At 45.5% G+C, this 13,640-nt stretch overlaps 1 protein-coding gene across 1 annotated transcript in view; it reads right to left on the bottom strand.

Moving 5' to 3' along the window:
- Nucleotides 1-1,875: 1,875 nt before the first annotated feature.
- NCALD (neurocalcin delta) overlaps nucleotides 1,876-13,640 on the bottom strand; it is a 52,540-nt gene continuing 40,775 nt past the window's right edge. Inside the window, exons 2-4 of the mRNA XM_072851175.1 lie at nucleotides 10,951-11,347; nucleotides 3,960-4,065; nucleotides 1,876-3,664 (exon numbers count right to left, since the gene is read on the bottom strand). Coding sequence (XP_072707276.1) covers nucleotides 3,567-3,664; nucleotides 3,960-4,065; nucleotides 10,951-11,328 — 582 coding nt within the window. The 5' untranslated portion in view covers nucleotides 11,329-11,347 and the 3' untranslated portion in view covers nucleotides 1,876-3,566. The remainder of the gene's footprint in view (nucleotides 3,665-3,959; nucleotides 4,066-10,950; nucleotides 11,348-13,640) is intronic.

Below are 13,640 nucleotides of genomic sequence, written 5' to 3'. Positions count from 1 at the left end.
GGAACATCCACTGCTGTGAACTCTCAGGGCTTCAAATAATGTTGAAACATAGATCTTTCTTCAGGCCCCCTCAAACTGTAAGTGCTCACAAAAACACATGCATGCTGGTTTTACAAGGGTTGTGTTCCCTTTTCGCTTCCCAAAGCACCCTAAACCAAAGACAGGCTGCTGCAGATCACACAAGCCGTAGTCCTCACTTCACACCTTCTGGCCCAGAGTTTGGCAAGCTAATTCGGAATGCCGGATAAATGGGACTGGCATTTTCCATGGATTCAGTCTACATGCGGGATGCACTCATTAATTCATTTGGACAACACATGAGTGAAGGTTACTTCTTTCACACGCAACTAATACTGGAGAATGCATCTACAAAATTGAGAGGTGATGTGAAATAGTATGTGCTGTCTGCCATCCTTCCTGTATGGAACTATTGCTAATTGATCGCTTGAAAGTGTCTGACTTGCTGTGCTATTTGATACCGGATAGGTCATTTTGTCTTCAAAAGGTTGATGAAGGCAGTTATGATTGCACACGCGAATGGCAGCAAAGCAGAAAATTCCAACCCGAGGCGCAGCACACCACTGCTGTCCTGCTGATCTGAGGTCTGTGGATGCTCCTATCGCAACTCCAGCTATGGATCACTTTTAAAGTACATGCAGAGGCAGAGAAAGAGAGGGATGGTTAATAATTTAAAACAATACCAATCATCAGTGGTAGTCAGGTAAAAGAATAACCTTAGTTCACTCTGTAAATGTTTATACAATAGTCTTATCTCCAGATACGTCCTCTGCAGCTGTAGGCCAGTTCTTATTCTTCCAGATTTTGTGAACTGTGGGAAGAATTACATCTCCGCTGGCCTGGGGTCATATTGCAGGTTGTGTTTTCAAACACGTGTTGTACAGTATTAACACGTGAAACGAGCCTGGCCTCAAAGCCCCAAAACTACTGAGCAAAAACAAACTGAGAGATTAGGTTCTGGGCCAAAAATATCTTATAAAACTAAAAAGAGAGTTTCAGCCACTTGCAACTGCTTGCGCAACATTAAGAAGATGGAACTGTAGAAGGTATCCAAGTTCACCTTCAGTAAGTGCCAGCTTCTGTAGGTCCGGGCTGCTTTGGGTCTGGGTGCCTGCACTGAGGCGGTAGGTTGGAAGTTCAGCAGGGTTCCTCTAGCGTCACCCGGTCCTGCCCGCGCAGAGGTGGTGGTGGAGCACCCCGGGAGCGGCTGGGGCAGCGGGAATGGTCGTTCCCGTCTGACAGAGTTGATTAGTGGATTAGTGCATGAGTTGATTTGTTGATCGGTGCATGTCCACTGACCTTCCTGCAGCAGTCCCCAGCAGTCTGGCCAGGCTTGTCCTGCTGAAAAATAACCCTCAAAGCACTCAAGATGGAACATGGCTTTCAATATAGATGAGGTGGTGGATATGGGAGAGAGGGCCAGAACCTCTCCAGGTAAAGCAGAAAATTATCTCGAAGAAGGTAGGCACAGGCTCTCCTTTGAAGGGTGAGACTTGTGCACAGGACGTCTAATGAAGATTAGGGAGAAAGAGACAGGGAGCATTTCCATCAACTGGAAGAATTGGTGCAAAATTTGCCAGTGATGCTTATGACAGCTAAAAGCACTAGGTATTGAAATCTGTTTGTGTCTGTGGCTGGGCCTCTTTTGCTTTCTCATTTTCCCACACACATCTGTGCTCGGTATTTTGATTAATATAATGGGAATATATCATCAACTGGATTTCTGTGATCATTTGAGACAAAGGTGTGTGCCTGAAGACATTTATTGAGTGTAATTAGCCACTCATAATAATTTTAGTACAACTGATTAGCAATGTTATTTTCAATTTATTTTTATTTTATTTTAATATGCTCTGCACTTCACACCTGGCAAAGCAAATGGAAAAATTAAGTCTAGGATTTTTTCTCTCAGTTATTGTACATGCTAGCTAGTGTTCAACAAAAAATTATTCATACTCAGATACTTATTCATGACTTCTAATTAGTACTTAGCTAATCATCATCTGCAAAGCAGACTTATTTTACTCAGTTTATTTTAAATTAAGGCTACTGGGGATTAGCATCTACAAGGTCACTTGACAAAACGCCAACCTTGCCTGTCAGGCAAAGGTGACTCTAACGAGCTCACAAATTCCCAGCGCTGTGCACTGCCTACATGGGTACCTCTCCAACAGGATCACAGGGCAGACTTTAGCTAAAGACAGATTAATGCCAATTTAGTCAGCGTAATGCCTCCTGTTGCTAAAGCTTTTCTGTTGCAGCACCGCTTGTAAAGTCCCTAAGAAATCCCACGTATGTGTACTAGCTTTGCATACAGCAACTTTGACCAAGGGATATAGTTTTGCAGCAGCAAATTTCAGAACTCCTGCATCTAGGCGAAAAGATAAACATTCAACATTTCTCTCAAGAGCTGATCTTTTTTTTGTTTTAATTTTTATATATATAAATATACCATAAAGCGTACCATTTCCTCATTTCAGTACAGATTTTTTGAACTTTACTAAAATAAATGAAATATAAATGCTACAATTTTATGTTTAAAACAAGTTTTGATGACAGCCTTCCCCTAAGGGCAGGCCCAGAAACTCCGTTAGCTACGTGGAGAGAGACAAAAACACCCCCAAAACTTCATACTACGCAAGAGCATTCAGAACAGTGGATGTGTCTCAGCTGGAGCTGCGTGTCTGTGAGTTCCTCACATGAATGCCCACTCTCCTTAGTAGAAACTGCTGTATTACTAGCCTGAAAATTTCACATTCAACATGTATCTCCCTTAAAATCATTGTCAAGACCCAGTTTTCCATATCTGTGTCTGCCTTTGCTGATCCCAAACGGCAAGAGTTATCGTCAGTTGTGGATTTGGGGATCAGGATTGCAAATTGCTGAATTTTCAGATAAAGCCATGTGAAATCAACCACTGTAAACCTAGGAAAAACTGTCCGTCTTTGTTTTTTCCCTTCTCCTTCACAACCTGGAAAATGTTCACAGCATTGAAACAATGAGGCGTAGGAGCAGGGGTGCGGACGACACACCCCGCACCCGTTTTGCACTTTCGTACTTCTTCCTGATCCTGTCTTCGACCTTAACTGGTGCCTCCTGGACAGGAGAGGAGGCTCCAGGTGAATCCTACCCCACCCATCACAACCCCTTTGGTTCAACCTCTACTACACTTTCAGGTCCTGCGGGTGAATACTCAGCTACTGAAGCAGCAATCTAAAAATCTGTCGGGTGTCTTGCTGCCAAGGGTTTTGTTGTTGGTTTCCTCCTTCTCAAAGCATACTTTCCAAAACAGACACATTAAAACAAAAAACAAAACAAAATCTTTAAAACAATGGTAACACCACAATATCTGTTTAAAACAGTACTGCCCGTGCTCTGGACAAATTGTTAAGAGCAATTCAGCATTCTTATAATTAATCCACAACAAAAGAAGCTATAAGATGCCACAAAAGAAGGCATAATTGGCCATACAGAGGCAACACTACCATGAATGTTGTTTGGCAAGGAAAAAAAAAAAAGCAGATACATAATTCATCCAAAGAATGGGTTCAGAACTGCCCGGCGCTGCTGGGATCACACTGCAGGAGACGGACTATGGATGGATCGCTCTTGGCGCCTCGGATGAACTCTTCCAGAGAGAGCTTTCCTAGAAAAGAAACATGTTTGCTTAGTGCACATGGTGGGTTGCAGCACACCTGCCAAACCTCTGGACAAGCGCGGTGGAAGGAAGATAGGGGAGCCCACAGAAAATCCCTGGGAAAGCAACCCTGCAAGGCAAAGCCCTGCCTGCCCGCACCCCGCTGGCTGTGGATGGTGGTGGCTTTGCCTGGGCGGCCAAAGGAGAAGTGGTGGGTTTGAGGGGTCGCCCCGTGTGGGCAGGACACCCCAGCCACCCAGCACGGGTGCAGAGGTGGCTGCCCTGGCGTCTGGAGGGTGCCTACCATCACGGTTGGTGTCCATCTGGCGGAAGATCTTCTCTGTCCTCTTCTCTGGTGTCGACTCGTCTTCCGGCATCTTCATTACAGAAGAAACCATCTTATAGATTGCCTGTGTGATATGACAGGAGCAAAGAGCTGGTAAGAAACACGTTGTCTTAATGCAGGGGTATGATTATCTCCTGGTGACAGAAATAGGCAGAAAATATCCCGGGAACATTGGCTGGGACCTGCTCTCTGGATACTGAAGGGAGTTGGGTGGCACCAGTACATGCAGCTGTCCTCTTCAGTGGGATGCTCATTTATGAAATACTGTGTTTCTTTATTTAGTCACAGTCGAACACAATCTAGGTTTGGACCGAGGTTACATTTTTCCTTATTAAAACAGTCTTCAGATTAATTTAGCACTTACACAGCATGTTAGGCACTGGCAGCTCCCAGTGCCTGGGGGAACGGTAAGACCACGGAGGTCTTGTCCCGCGCTGTGGTGTGTCTCTGTGCTTCGGCCACCCAGGCTCCGTCCTCACCACCTCCGTCCCCTCACCCTGCCTTTGCTTCCTCCCCATCTCCTTTCTCTCCCCTCTTGGTCAGCATCCTGCCCATGGGGCGGGCAGTGACTCACTCCCTGCGTTTCTGTGTCTCACAGATAATGAAGATTTGACCAGCAAGGAGGTGGCCTTTTCCTTGGGGATTGGTGTGCGTACACAGCTAAAAAACCCCATTCACAATTCGTTCCACAGAGAGCAGATGTTCTGGTCCCACACGGCCCTGGTGCCACCCGTAGCTATTCTCTGCACAGATGAATCCATTAGTCACGTATGGCATTAGCTGCCCCTAAAAGAGAGGTAATGTTAATTTTAAAACAAGGATGAGCACTCATCTCTGAACTGGTTATCCAAACGTTGCCTGCAAATGTGGGCATGCAGTACCAGTAAGCAAGTGCTTTGTGTGTCAGATACCTCTACGGTGCCACGCAGCTGGGAGAGCCGCAGCAGCGATGGCTGCAGGGTGGTGGCTGCGGGGAGCCCCCCAGCCGCTGGAGAGGCAGCCCAGCCCAGCCCAGGGCAGCGTTGCCCTGCTCTGACCAGCTCCTTCTGCTTCCCGCTGCAGCTCGTTGGCCTCTGGCTGACACTGGGCAGTCACTTTGCCCGCCAGCCCTGCTCTGTAGATGTGGATCGCTTTCTTCCACAGATTCAAATTCTTGTTTCCTCCCCAACACGGTGTCTGCAGCAGTCAGTCGATAACATAGTGCAGACGTGATTGCTTTAGCTATTTGTTCTCCGCTTCCTCCTGCTCTGGGAGGGGAGTCATTGGCACAAGCCCAAGATCGCTCACTGGATCTCCCCTCTCCCCTTTTCCCATTCATGAAGGCGCTCTGCCTAGCACGCTCCCATCATCTGGCCCAGGGTCCCCAAGGGACGGCTCCAGGAACGTGACAGCACAGATTCACCAGCTGGAGGATGCTGCTAAGCAGCACGGACATTTTACACTCAGACTGGGGAGCGCCAGCTTCCTCAGACATCTTGCTGACTTCTCTGTCAGCAGCTCACCTTTCACATCTCCTGGGCTTTAAATAACTGAAAGAGTTACACCCTGAGAAAGGCATTTGTCTGTTTAATTAATTATCCATCGCCTATGCTCTGTGCAGTCAAACATCTGCTCCCTCCGTTATGTCACCCACACCGTGGCCGCAGATTTCCTGGTCTGCCCTCCGGTAAGTCTGTAACGCTGGTTACGGACCCGAGCAGGGGAACAGAGGAGAACATTTCAGCATGAACAGCTGCTGGCTGAATGGAAAAGTGGTGGGCACCCTTTTAATCATCATCATCATCATCATGATTTGCATTGCAGGATTGCCCAAAGGCTCCCAAGAGAATGTGGGTGCCAGAGTATGGGCAGAGCCTCAGTACAGGCAGGGATGCTGTCCACACAACCATGATCATCTGATAACCAGGAGAACAGAAGAAGGGATAAACATGCAAGCACATGAACATAGCGATGAGGGAGCTGGCAGAAAGAGGGAACAGGGGAAGAAAAAAAAGGAGAGGGTGGACAGTAAGAATTTACACCTTCCTCATCCTCATCAGCATGCAAGACTCGCAGGGGTCGGAGAAGAGATGAGGCTTACAAATCTGCCAGTGTTTAAGCATCTTAAGCTGTCTGGCTTTTGTCTGGGGTAGGAAGAGAGGTGGAGGGGTCATTCCCTCGCTCTGGGTGAGAGGATGGCAAAGCAGAGAATCTATATTGAAAGTGTGGGAGGAATGCCCCGGATCGGGAGTGCAGGCGTGTTTACTCTGATCAAAGTAACCATAGTAAGAATATGCAGAGTTTTAGGACAAAAAAAAGCGCACTTCAAGATGACTTCATCCTACAGGGTCCTTTTCACAGCAGCGTGTGAAGGGAATAACTGATGAGATATTCTAGGAAAGCCAGATGGGAATAACATAGTAAACGTTCCTTTCATGCTGAAAATGGTTACTCTGGACAAATTCTTATGTCCTTACTCAGAAGTTCAGTGGGAAGTTTTCCCAAAGTAAAAGCCAGCTAAAGCTGATTAAGGATCTTGAGACTTGTCCCATATTAATTCAGCGCAGCTACACAGAGCTCTTTATTGCGTGTTTGAAAGAGCAGGCTTTCAAAGGAAGCTGGTTTCATGCGATAATTACGTGGAGCTGGGCTGTACTAACCCTGGGCTATAACCTGGGACTGAAAGGCTGCAGGGGCTCCACGCCACGTGGAGTACGACTCCTTGGCCTCACAACACTTGGGCTGAAAGCCATCGGTGGCACTCAGCAAGAGAAGGTTTGGAGGTGGTTATCTATCAGCAGCCACCTGAGTCCAGCCTCCGCAGATGGACTTCTGTCGGGAGGGCTCCTTACAGCTTCCTCATGCCCCTGAATGCCACCAAGAAATTGTGCCTCCAGAGCCCTGTGTGCATCACTGGAGCAAGCACAGGCTCCAGCTTCATCTGAACTGGCTGGTTCCCTGCAGAGCTCCCCGTCGATCTTTCACCTTCATGTGGATGAGCGACGATGGGTGATTTAGGGCAAATCTCACCCCTTGGCCCATTCGCACAGGTTTTTGCTCCCAGCTGCTGGCTGCCACTGTCACACTCGGCCAGAAACCTTGAAGGGGGCTGCACTTTCCTGCTATACTTGGCAAAGTGGCAAAGAGCTCCGTATGGTGATGGCAGCAATGACAGCACAAATTTTGAGGCAATCCTTTTTACTCTGTTGAAATAAATTTTGACAACTAAAAATCTCATGAAGTGAATAATCAGCCTGAAAAAATTGCTTTCCTCTCAGTCCCATGGGGATTTTTGACACTGTCTTTACTGAGAGCTATATCAGCTTCTGCTTCTTCCCATATCAGCTTCTGTTTCTTCCTGGCTTACAAGGGAGCTAGCCCAGCACGTGAAACACAAGCGCTCTGTTTGTATTAAACTGGAGGTGTTATTCTCATCTCTCGGCTCAGTATTCTTAAGATGCCTTATGACTCCACATGGTTAAAAAATGTACCCTTAGAACAAGGTTTCCATCTCATATTTGAACTCTTATTTTAAGAGACTCGCCAAATATGTCCCATTTCAGCAAGGGGAACAAGCACCAATCTTCTAGCTGGTTCGCAGCTATTTTTGAGTGGACTGTGCTATTTAGATTATAGGTAAACATATGGGAGACATGAAAAGCATTTCTAGAGCAGGAGAATCTGAGAGGACCTGTGGTGAGATCTGTAAGAGGGCAGGCTATGAAGCACGTTCTCACAGTACTTTGGAGATGTCCTATGCTGGTCGGTATAGCAGTATCCTGTGGACCTTCTTTCATTAGGCTCTGCAATTGTCAGCCCACCACTGAAGTCCTTCAAGCTCCGTGATCCTCCAAACTGTGCAGGAAGCTCCACGTGGATGGCTTATGTGTGTCTCTAAGCAGGGCTTTTTGGAGACTTGTCTAGGGGGAGGTCATGGGCAGGCATGGTGAGTCTGTGATAGGCTATGCATACATGGGTAACAGCGCTATGGTAAACAGTGCTTAAAGGAATGCAGGTGCTTTGCCCTCTAGTCCATCACTTAGCAGAGAAAACGGGCTTCAAAAAGCTGTTATGGACCCTTCACGTTCATCTCCTTGGCAGCTGGCCACTTACTAGGGCTCTGGTGGGACATGAGCCATCTTAACCAGTAGCTCTGCTGTTTCAGTGCTGCTGCTACCACTGTTACCACAAGCACCTTCTTGCAGTGTTGAGCAAGAGTGCAATGCCTGCATTGCCTGCAGCGGTGTTAGACTAGGCCAGAGCATGAGAAAGGAAATGCAAGTAACCATCAGCATAACAGTGAGAATCACTGCGGAGAGGGGACTTTCAAAGCACAAAGAAAAACAGACTGAAAAAGAAGAAAAGCATGCCTTGCCCCTTTGTTATTTAAGATATAGTAATCCCACAGTAATAGGGGCAGTATTTTTCTGTGAAACTCAGACTTTTAGATTGATGGTGTTTCTTTTAGCGTTCATTTTGATGTATTGTCTCATGCAAAAATCCCGATGAAAACATAATAGATCTTGCTATATCAATATGCAAATATATGCTAGATAAGGGCCTTGTAATAGGTTCCTCTGAGACATATATCAGAGATATAACAGAGTTCTGTTTTTCACTGTCAGAAAGATTGTGACGGCTGTGGGCCTCGAGGAAGACATTTGATACAGAATCCTGTCTTTCCATATTAAAAAATAATAATCTTTTGTAAATGAAAGTGATAGTTGTTAGCTGTTTTTTTGCAAGTCTAATCACTCTACATCAAAGGAACCTCTCAATAAAGCAAGAAAATGTGCCCGTCTACTTCAGTTTCACATATCAGCCAAACACGCTTCCAGAGACTACGCAACAAATCCTGCCCCACCGGGAGGAGCTACGGGTGACCAGTGCAATACAGGGAGATAGCTACGACCATAAAAAACTGGAAGAAGATCTAGGGTGGGACCTACAAGCACATTGCCTCATGGGAAGCTCCATCACAGAACGGGCAGCTTTCCTGACTGTAAAACCACTGACGGTCCATGGTACAGAAACGACTGTTGCTCAGGTTTATTAGGCTGTTTACTTCCATAATCGATTTTTGTGTGGTCCCTCAAAACGTGGGGTGAGAGCTAATGAGAGAAAGCATGGCTCAGCTGAGTTTCAGGTGTGATCTGAAAGGGGGAGAGAGCCAAACCTCCCAAGAAGTGCAGTGGGAGGGCTGGAGCACCAGGCTGAGGGCTGTAGGCAGTCAAAGTGTTGCTCTGGGCTGAATGTAGAAATTAACCAAATGTCGCCCTACACTGATCCCTAAGCTGCAGTTTCATTTGCGGTAGCGTCAAAGGACAATGCTGCGATTTGGTACCAAGACGACTGTGAAGAGGAGGGAGAGCATTTCAGCCTCTAATCATGCTGGTGAGCAGATCTGGGGCGACTGGAAAAAGCTGCCAGTTTTGCTGGTCCTCACTTGGCCCGCTACAGAGCATCCAGCCATGGATGTTTTCATTAAATTTGACATGAACACATTTGTGGCATTGTAGATCTTCTGGTCCGGGGGGTTTGCACTGCCATCCAGCGCTGAGGCCTTCCCGGGCTACCTGAGAGCAGTAAGGGGTCCTGCGGTCCCTGGGACGTCTCCTCCTCCTGAGGAGCAGGCGCTTGCTCGGGTCTGGCTCCTTGTGCTTTGTACTTTGTTAGCTCTTTTGGGATTCTCTTTGTTTTCTCATGAGGAGAAATACAGCTAGGAAAACAATAATCGATAGCCTGTTTACCCTACCCGGGGGAGAGGAAGATTTGTAAGGAACAGAGTATCTTCTAATGCAAATATTCCACAGGGTTTGTCATGGCACGGAGACAGGGAGGTCTCTGTGTCTGAATGCAATCCTGCTCTTTAACTCAGAGACAGGAACACAAAACAGAATAAGTGAAAGACAACACAGCAACCCTACATTTGCAGCTGAGCTGTATCTGGTCTTGCTGAAGCAGTGCAAGTGCTGGTGTTAGTTACTCTTCAGAGGACATGAGAAGAGCCCTGGTAGAAGGACAAGGGCACCATGCGTTCGGCTGACTCCATACACGCAGTTTGCCATCACAGACTGTAATCTGTGTGCATTCCTTTCCCTTGATTTCCAGCACAAATATAAATCTGAACAGTACAGTACATAGTTAGCATTTCAAAATTTCCAGGGAAAGAAAGGATCTTGATAATAGGCTTTTTTTTTTTTTCCTTTTAAACAGTGCTGCATTATACAGGCTCAAGCTGTGTAAATATACCATCATATCAAAAATGCTTTAAAGCTTTCCATAGAGTGATGTGCCTCAAGGCTAAAAACATGTTAGAGGAAGCCAAAGTGAGGTGGGACTCCTACTAACACCACAAGAAAATGCATCCAAAGAAGTTGTGTATGGAATCATTGTCTATCCAGATAAGGTTTATCTATACTGGCAACTTAATATGAAGACAGGTAGTATGATACTAAGTACGCCTACCTTGCTGGATTTAGGCAGACAGACTTCTTTTAAAATATGTGAGCTGGTTCTCCATAACAACATGATTTCAAAGTAGATTTGTTTCTTTTTGTGGAGGGAGCCTGCCTTCCTTAAAAGCATGCTACCTGGTTGATCTAAGTTACCTACTTGGTCCAACTGTTATTAATTGTAATTAATTGACAGTGATTTCCCAGAGGACAGAATCACATTTATCAGAAGGCTGGTTGCTGTGCTCCTGCCCAACAGAACTCCCAAAGGAGAACTTCCCATGCAGCGTGTTGCTCAGGAAAAACTTGCAATGGATATCAAATGCTGTAGTTTGAATTGTGACACGATCTTTGCCAAATCAAATAACATTTTATATTCAAGCAGTTATACAGAGAACCAAGAACACAAACCCCCAAATGCTGCCAGAGTTTTTAATTCAGCGTCTCATTGCAACATTGCTTCATAATTTGCTTGGAAGGAGGGAGGCCAAGGGGTGCCTCTGAGCAGCACGTACCTGCACAATTTCCAGCATCTCTGACTTACTGATGTAGCCGTTCCCGTCGAGGTCGTACATGCTGAATGCCCACTTCAGCTTTTGCTCCAGTTTACCTCTCGATGTTACGCTCAAGGCTATGATGAATTCTCTGAAATCTATTGTTCCGTCTCCATTGGCGTCAAAAGTGCGGAATACATGTTCCGCAAACTTAGAAGCGTCCCCATAAGGGAAAAAGTTCCCATATATTTTTTTAAACTCCTCCATAGATAAATGTCCGCTTGGACAGTCTCTCAAGAAGCCTTTGTACCACTCCTGGATCTCGTGTTCTGTAAAGTCTGTACTTTCTAGCAAATCTTGCATGACTTCAGGGCGTAGTTTGCTGTTTTGCTTTCCCATAGTGGTGTCAAAATATTAACTGCAGAGGAAAACCAAACACATATGAATTATTATTATTATTATTATTATTATTATTATTATTATTAAAAATAACTATTAGCTTGGAGGCTGTAGAAGAACAGTGTGCTGGATTCTGAGTTTTCTGATGATAGTTCACTTTTGGCAATCAATTGAAACTTTGGGCAGTGTGCACTACTACAAGTATACTCTGAAAAAATTAACAAGCCTAATCTACATGTTGATTACATTGCCTTTTCACAGTCTGGAGAACTGTAATTACATTGAATTCATTGCCATCCTACTTTGCCTTTGAAATCACGAGGTAAGCAATGGATGTTGCAAGGTGTAGTTGACCGGTAGCTGTGTGTTGCAGCACACCCTTCATCCTGGTCACCCAACTGTCTCAAGGACCTGACCTGTATGAGATGATACATCTTTTTGTACCTCTGGTGGAAACCAGGTTGCTACAAAGGGCTGTGTTCACTTGGTCTTGCTCCAAAATGGGATCAAGGTGCATCTGCAGTGTATGCTGAAACCAGGAGCTCCAAAGCCCTTCTAGATATAACTTTATAGCCAGAATCAAACAGAGCAACCCAGAAGTTGCCTCTCTTGTTTGGCATGGACCAATTCCCATTTTAGTTCAAAATCTGAAAAGATTTTATCAATGGTGGATTCCCCCACCCCAGACTATTACTGTGTTTTTCAATTCTCCTTGTAGCCTGAAATTGGATGTATTACTAATTATAGTAATCTGGGTGGTCACAGCTCTTTGGAAAAAACCTCTTTAAAAAAAAAGGAGGAGAAAAAAAAGTGCCCAGAAAACAAAATTGGAAATCTGTTTCCCTTAAATTAACCATTAAGAAATATTATTGGATATAGCTTCTGTTAAATCACCTTACTTATATTTTATTTAAGGCAAGTTGCTACATATCACATTGTGCAGCAGATTTACTAACGACTGACACCCTTTGGGTTTTACGTTTTGGAGCCTGAGTGTGTTGGTTCCAAAAGGCAACATCATCAGTTTTACTGGAAGCTTAGCATTATACCTGAATTGTGGGAAGCTATTCTCTATCGACAGAAACTTGACTGAGAATTGGTCATGTGAATGACAGTCACAACTAAAATCTGATGTATGGATAACTTAAGTAGAATTGCAAAATAATTTATACAAGACTCCCACACTGTTGTCAGAATGGAGTCTCTGGGCCATAGAGATGGATTTATGAAAGATGTCTGGAGTGGCTAATGAGCATTCAATAAAACGTCCTTTCTAGACCAAGGTAATACTTTTTAAAAATGAAGAATAATACAGTATTGTTACATGTCAGAAGCAGCTAGTGAGAAATGTACCACCATTTGAAGCTAATTTACTGTCTCTTCTATTTGGCACTGGGAAGAAGAAAATGAGGCTCCCCCGGGTTGATGCTAATTGTTTCCTGTGGTAAGAAGCTCCCCTTCTCCCCAAGGTGAATTTGAACTCCCCAAGGCAGCTAGAGGACTGACTCCTTAATCTCCTGTGTTCTTGGACCAAAATGACCAAAAAGCTTTATTTCTCAAGGGTAAAATGGTGGGATCCATCCTAGATCTATCTGTGTCTCCACAGGACCCACTGGTGGCTGTCTGGTACCTAGGTGTCTAGTCTAAGCTCGTTGCCTACACAGCCGATGGGGAATAGGCTCCCCTGTTCACAGAGAGGAGGCTGAAAGGGGTGAGCAGTCCTGCCCGATGGGAGCCTCTCCATCTCCTGACCATTTCACGGGCCTGGGTGACTACCTTGATCCAAAGGATGTCTTTTCCCCCAAAGTGTCTCCAAAACACTTGGAAAGTGGAAGATGCCACCTCTGTTGCCTTTCCTCCTTCCATCCTGATCAAAACACACTGTACAGTTTTTAAGTAATCCAAGCTCTTAATACCCTGAAAATAGCAAAAAAGTCCCTGCTTTATAGGTCCGGTCCAACAGCTGCCGAGGCAGCTGAAGGTTGCTTTGCCTTCAGTGGGTGTTGGACGGGGTCCATGATAAACAACCTGGGAATTAGCTGAGTGAACGCATTACATTAGGGCAGCCAGATGGGCTTATGTCAGGCAAAACAACATGAGCAGGGTCTGTCAGCAGGATGGAAAAGCAACTGGACAAGTGAAGCGGCCAGGCTTAGTTTAGAGCGGCACCCGTTTAATAAAAACCAAACCAGTAAAATCCCCAGAGTAGGTAGCAGCTACCAACACCCATGGTCAGCAGCTATTCCGCAGCCCCAGGGGCTGCACGCTTTTCAGACCATTAGCGTAGAAAGGGAAGATCTCTGACTAATGTG

The sequence above is a fragment of the Ciconia boyciana genome, chromosome 2 (assembly GCF_034638445.1).
Source record: "Ciconia boyciana chromosome 2, ASM3463844v1, whole genome shotgun sequence".
Classification (NCBI taxonomy): domain Eukaryota; kingdom Metazoa; phylum Chordata; class Aves; order Ciconiiformes; family Ciconiidae; genus Ciconia; species Ciconia boyciana.
The sequence above is the reverse complement of the archived record's forward strand: the minus strand, read 5'-3'. Positions and strand labels throughout refer to the sequence as shown.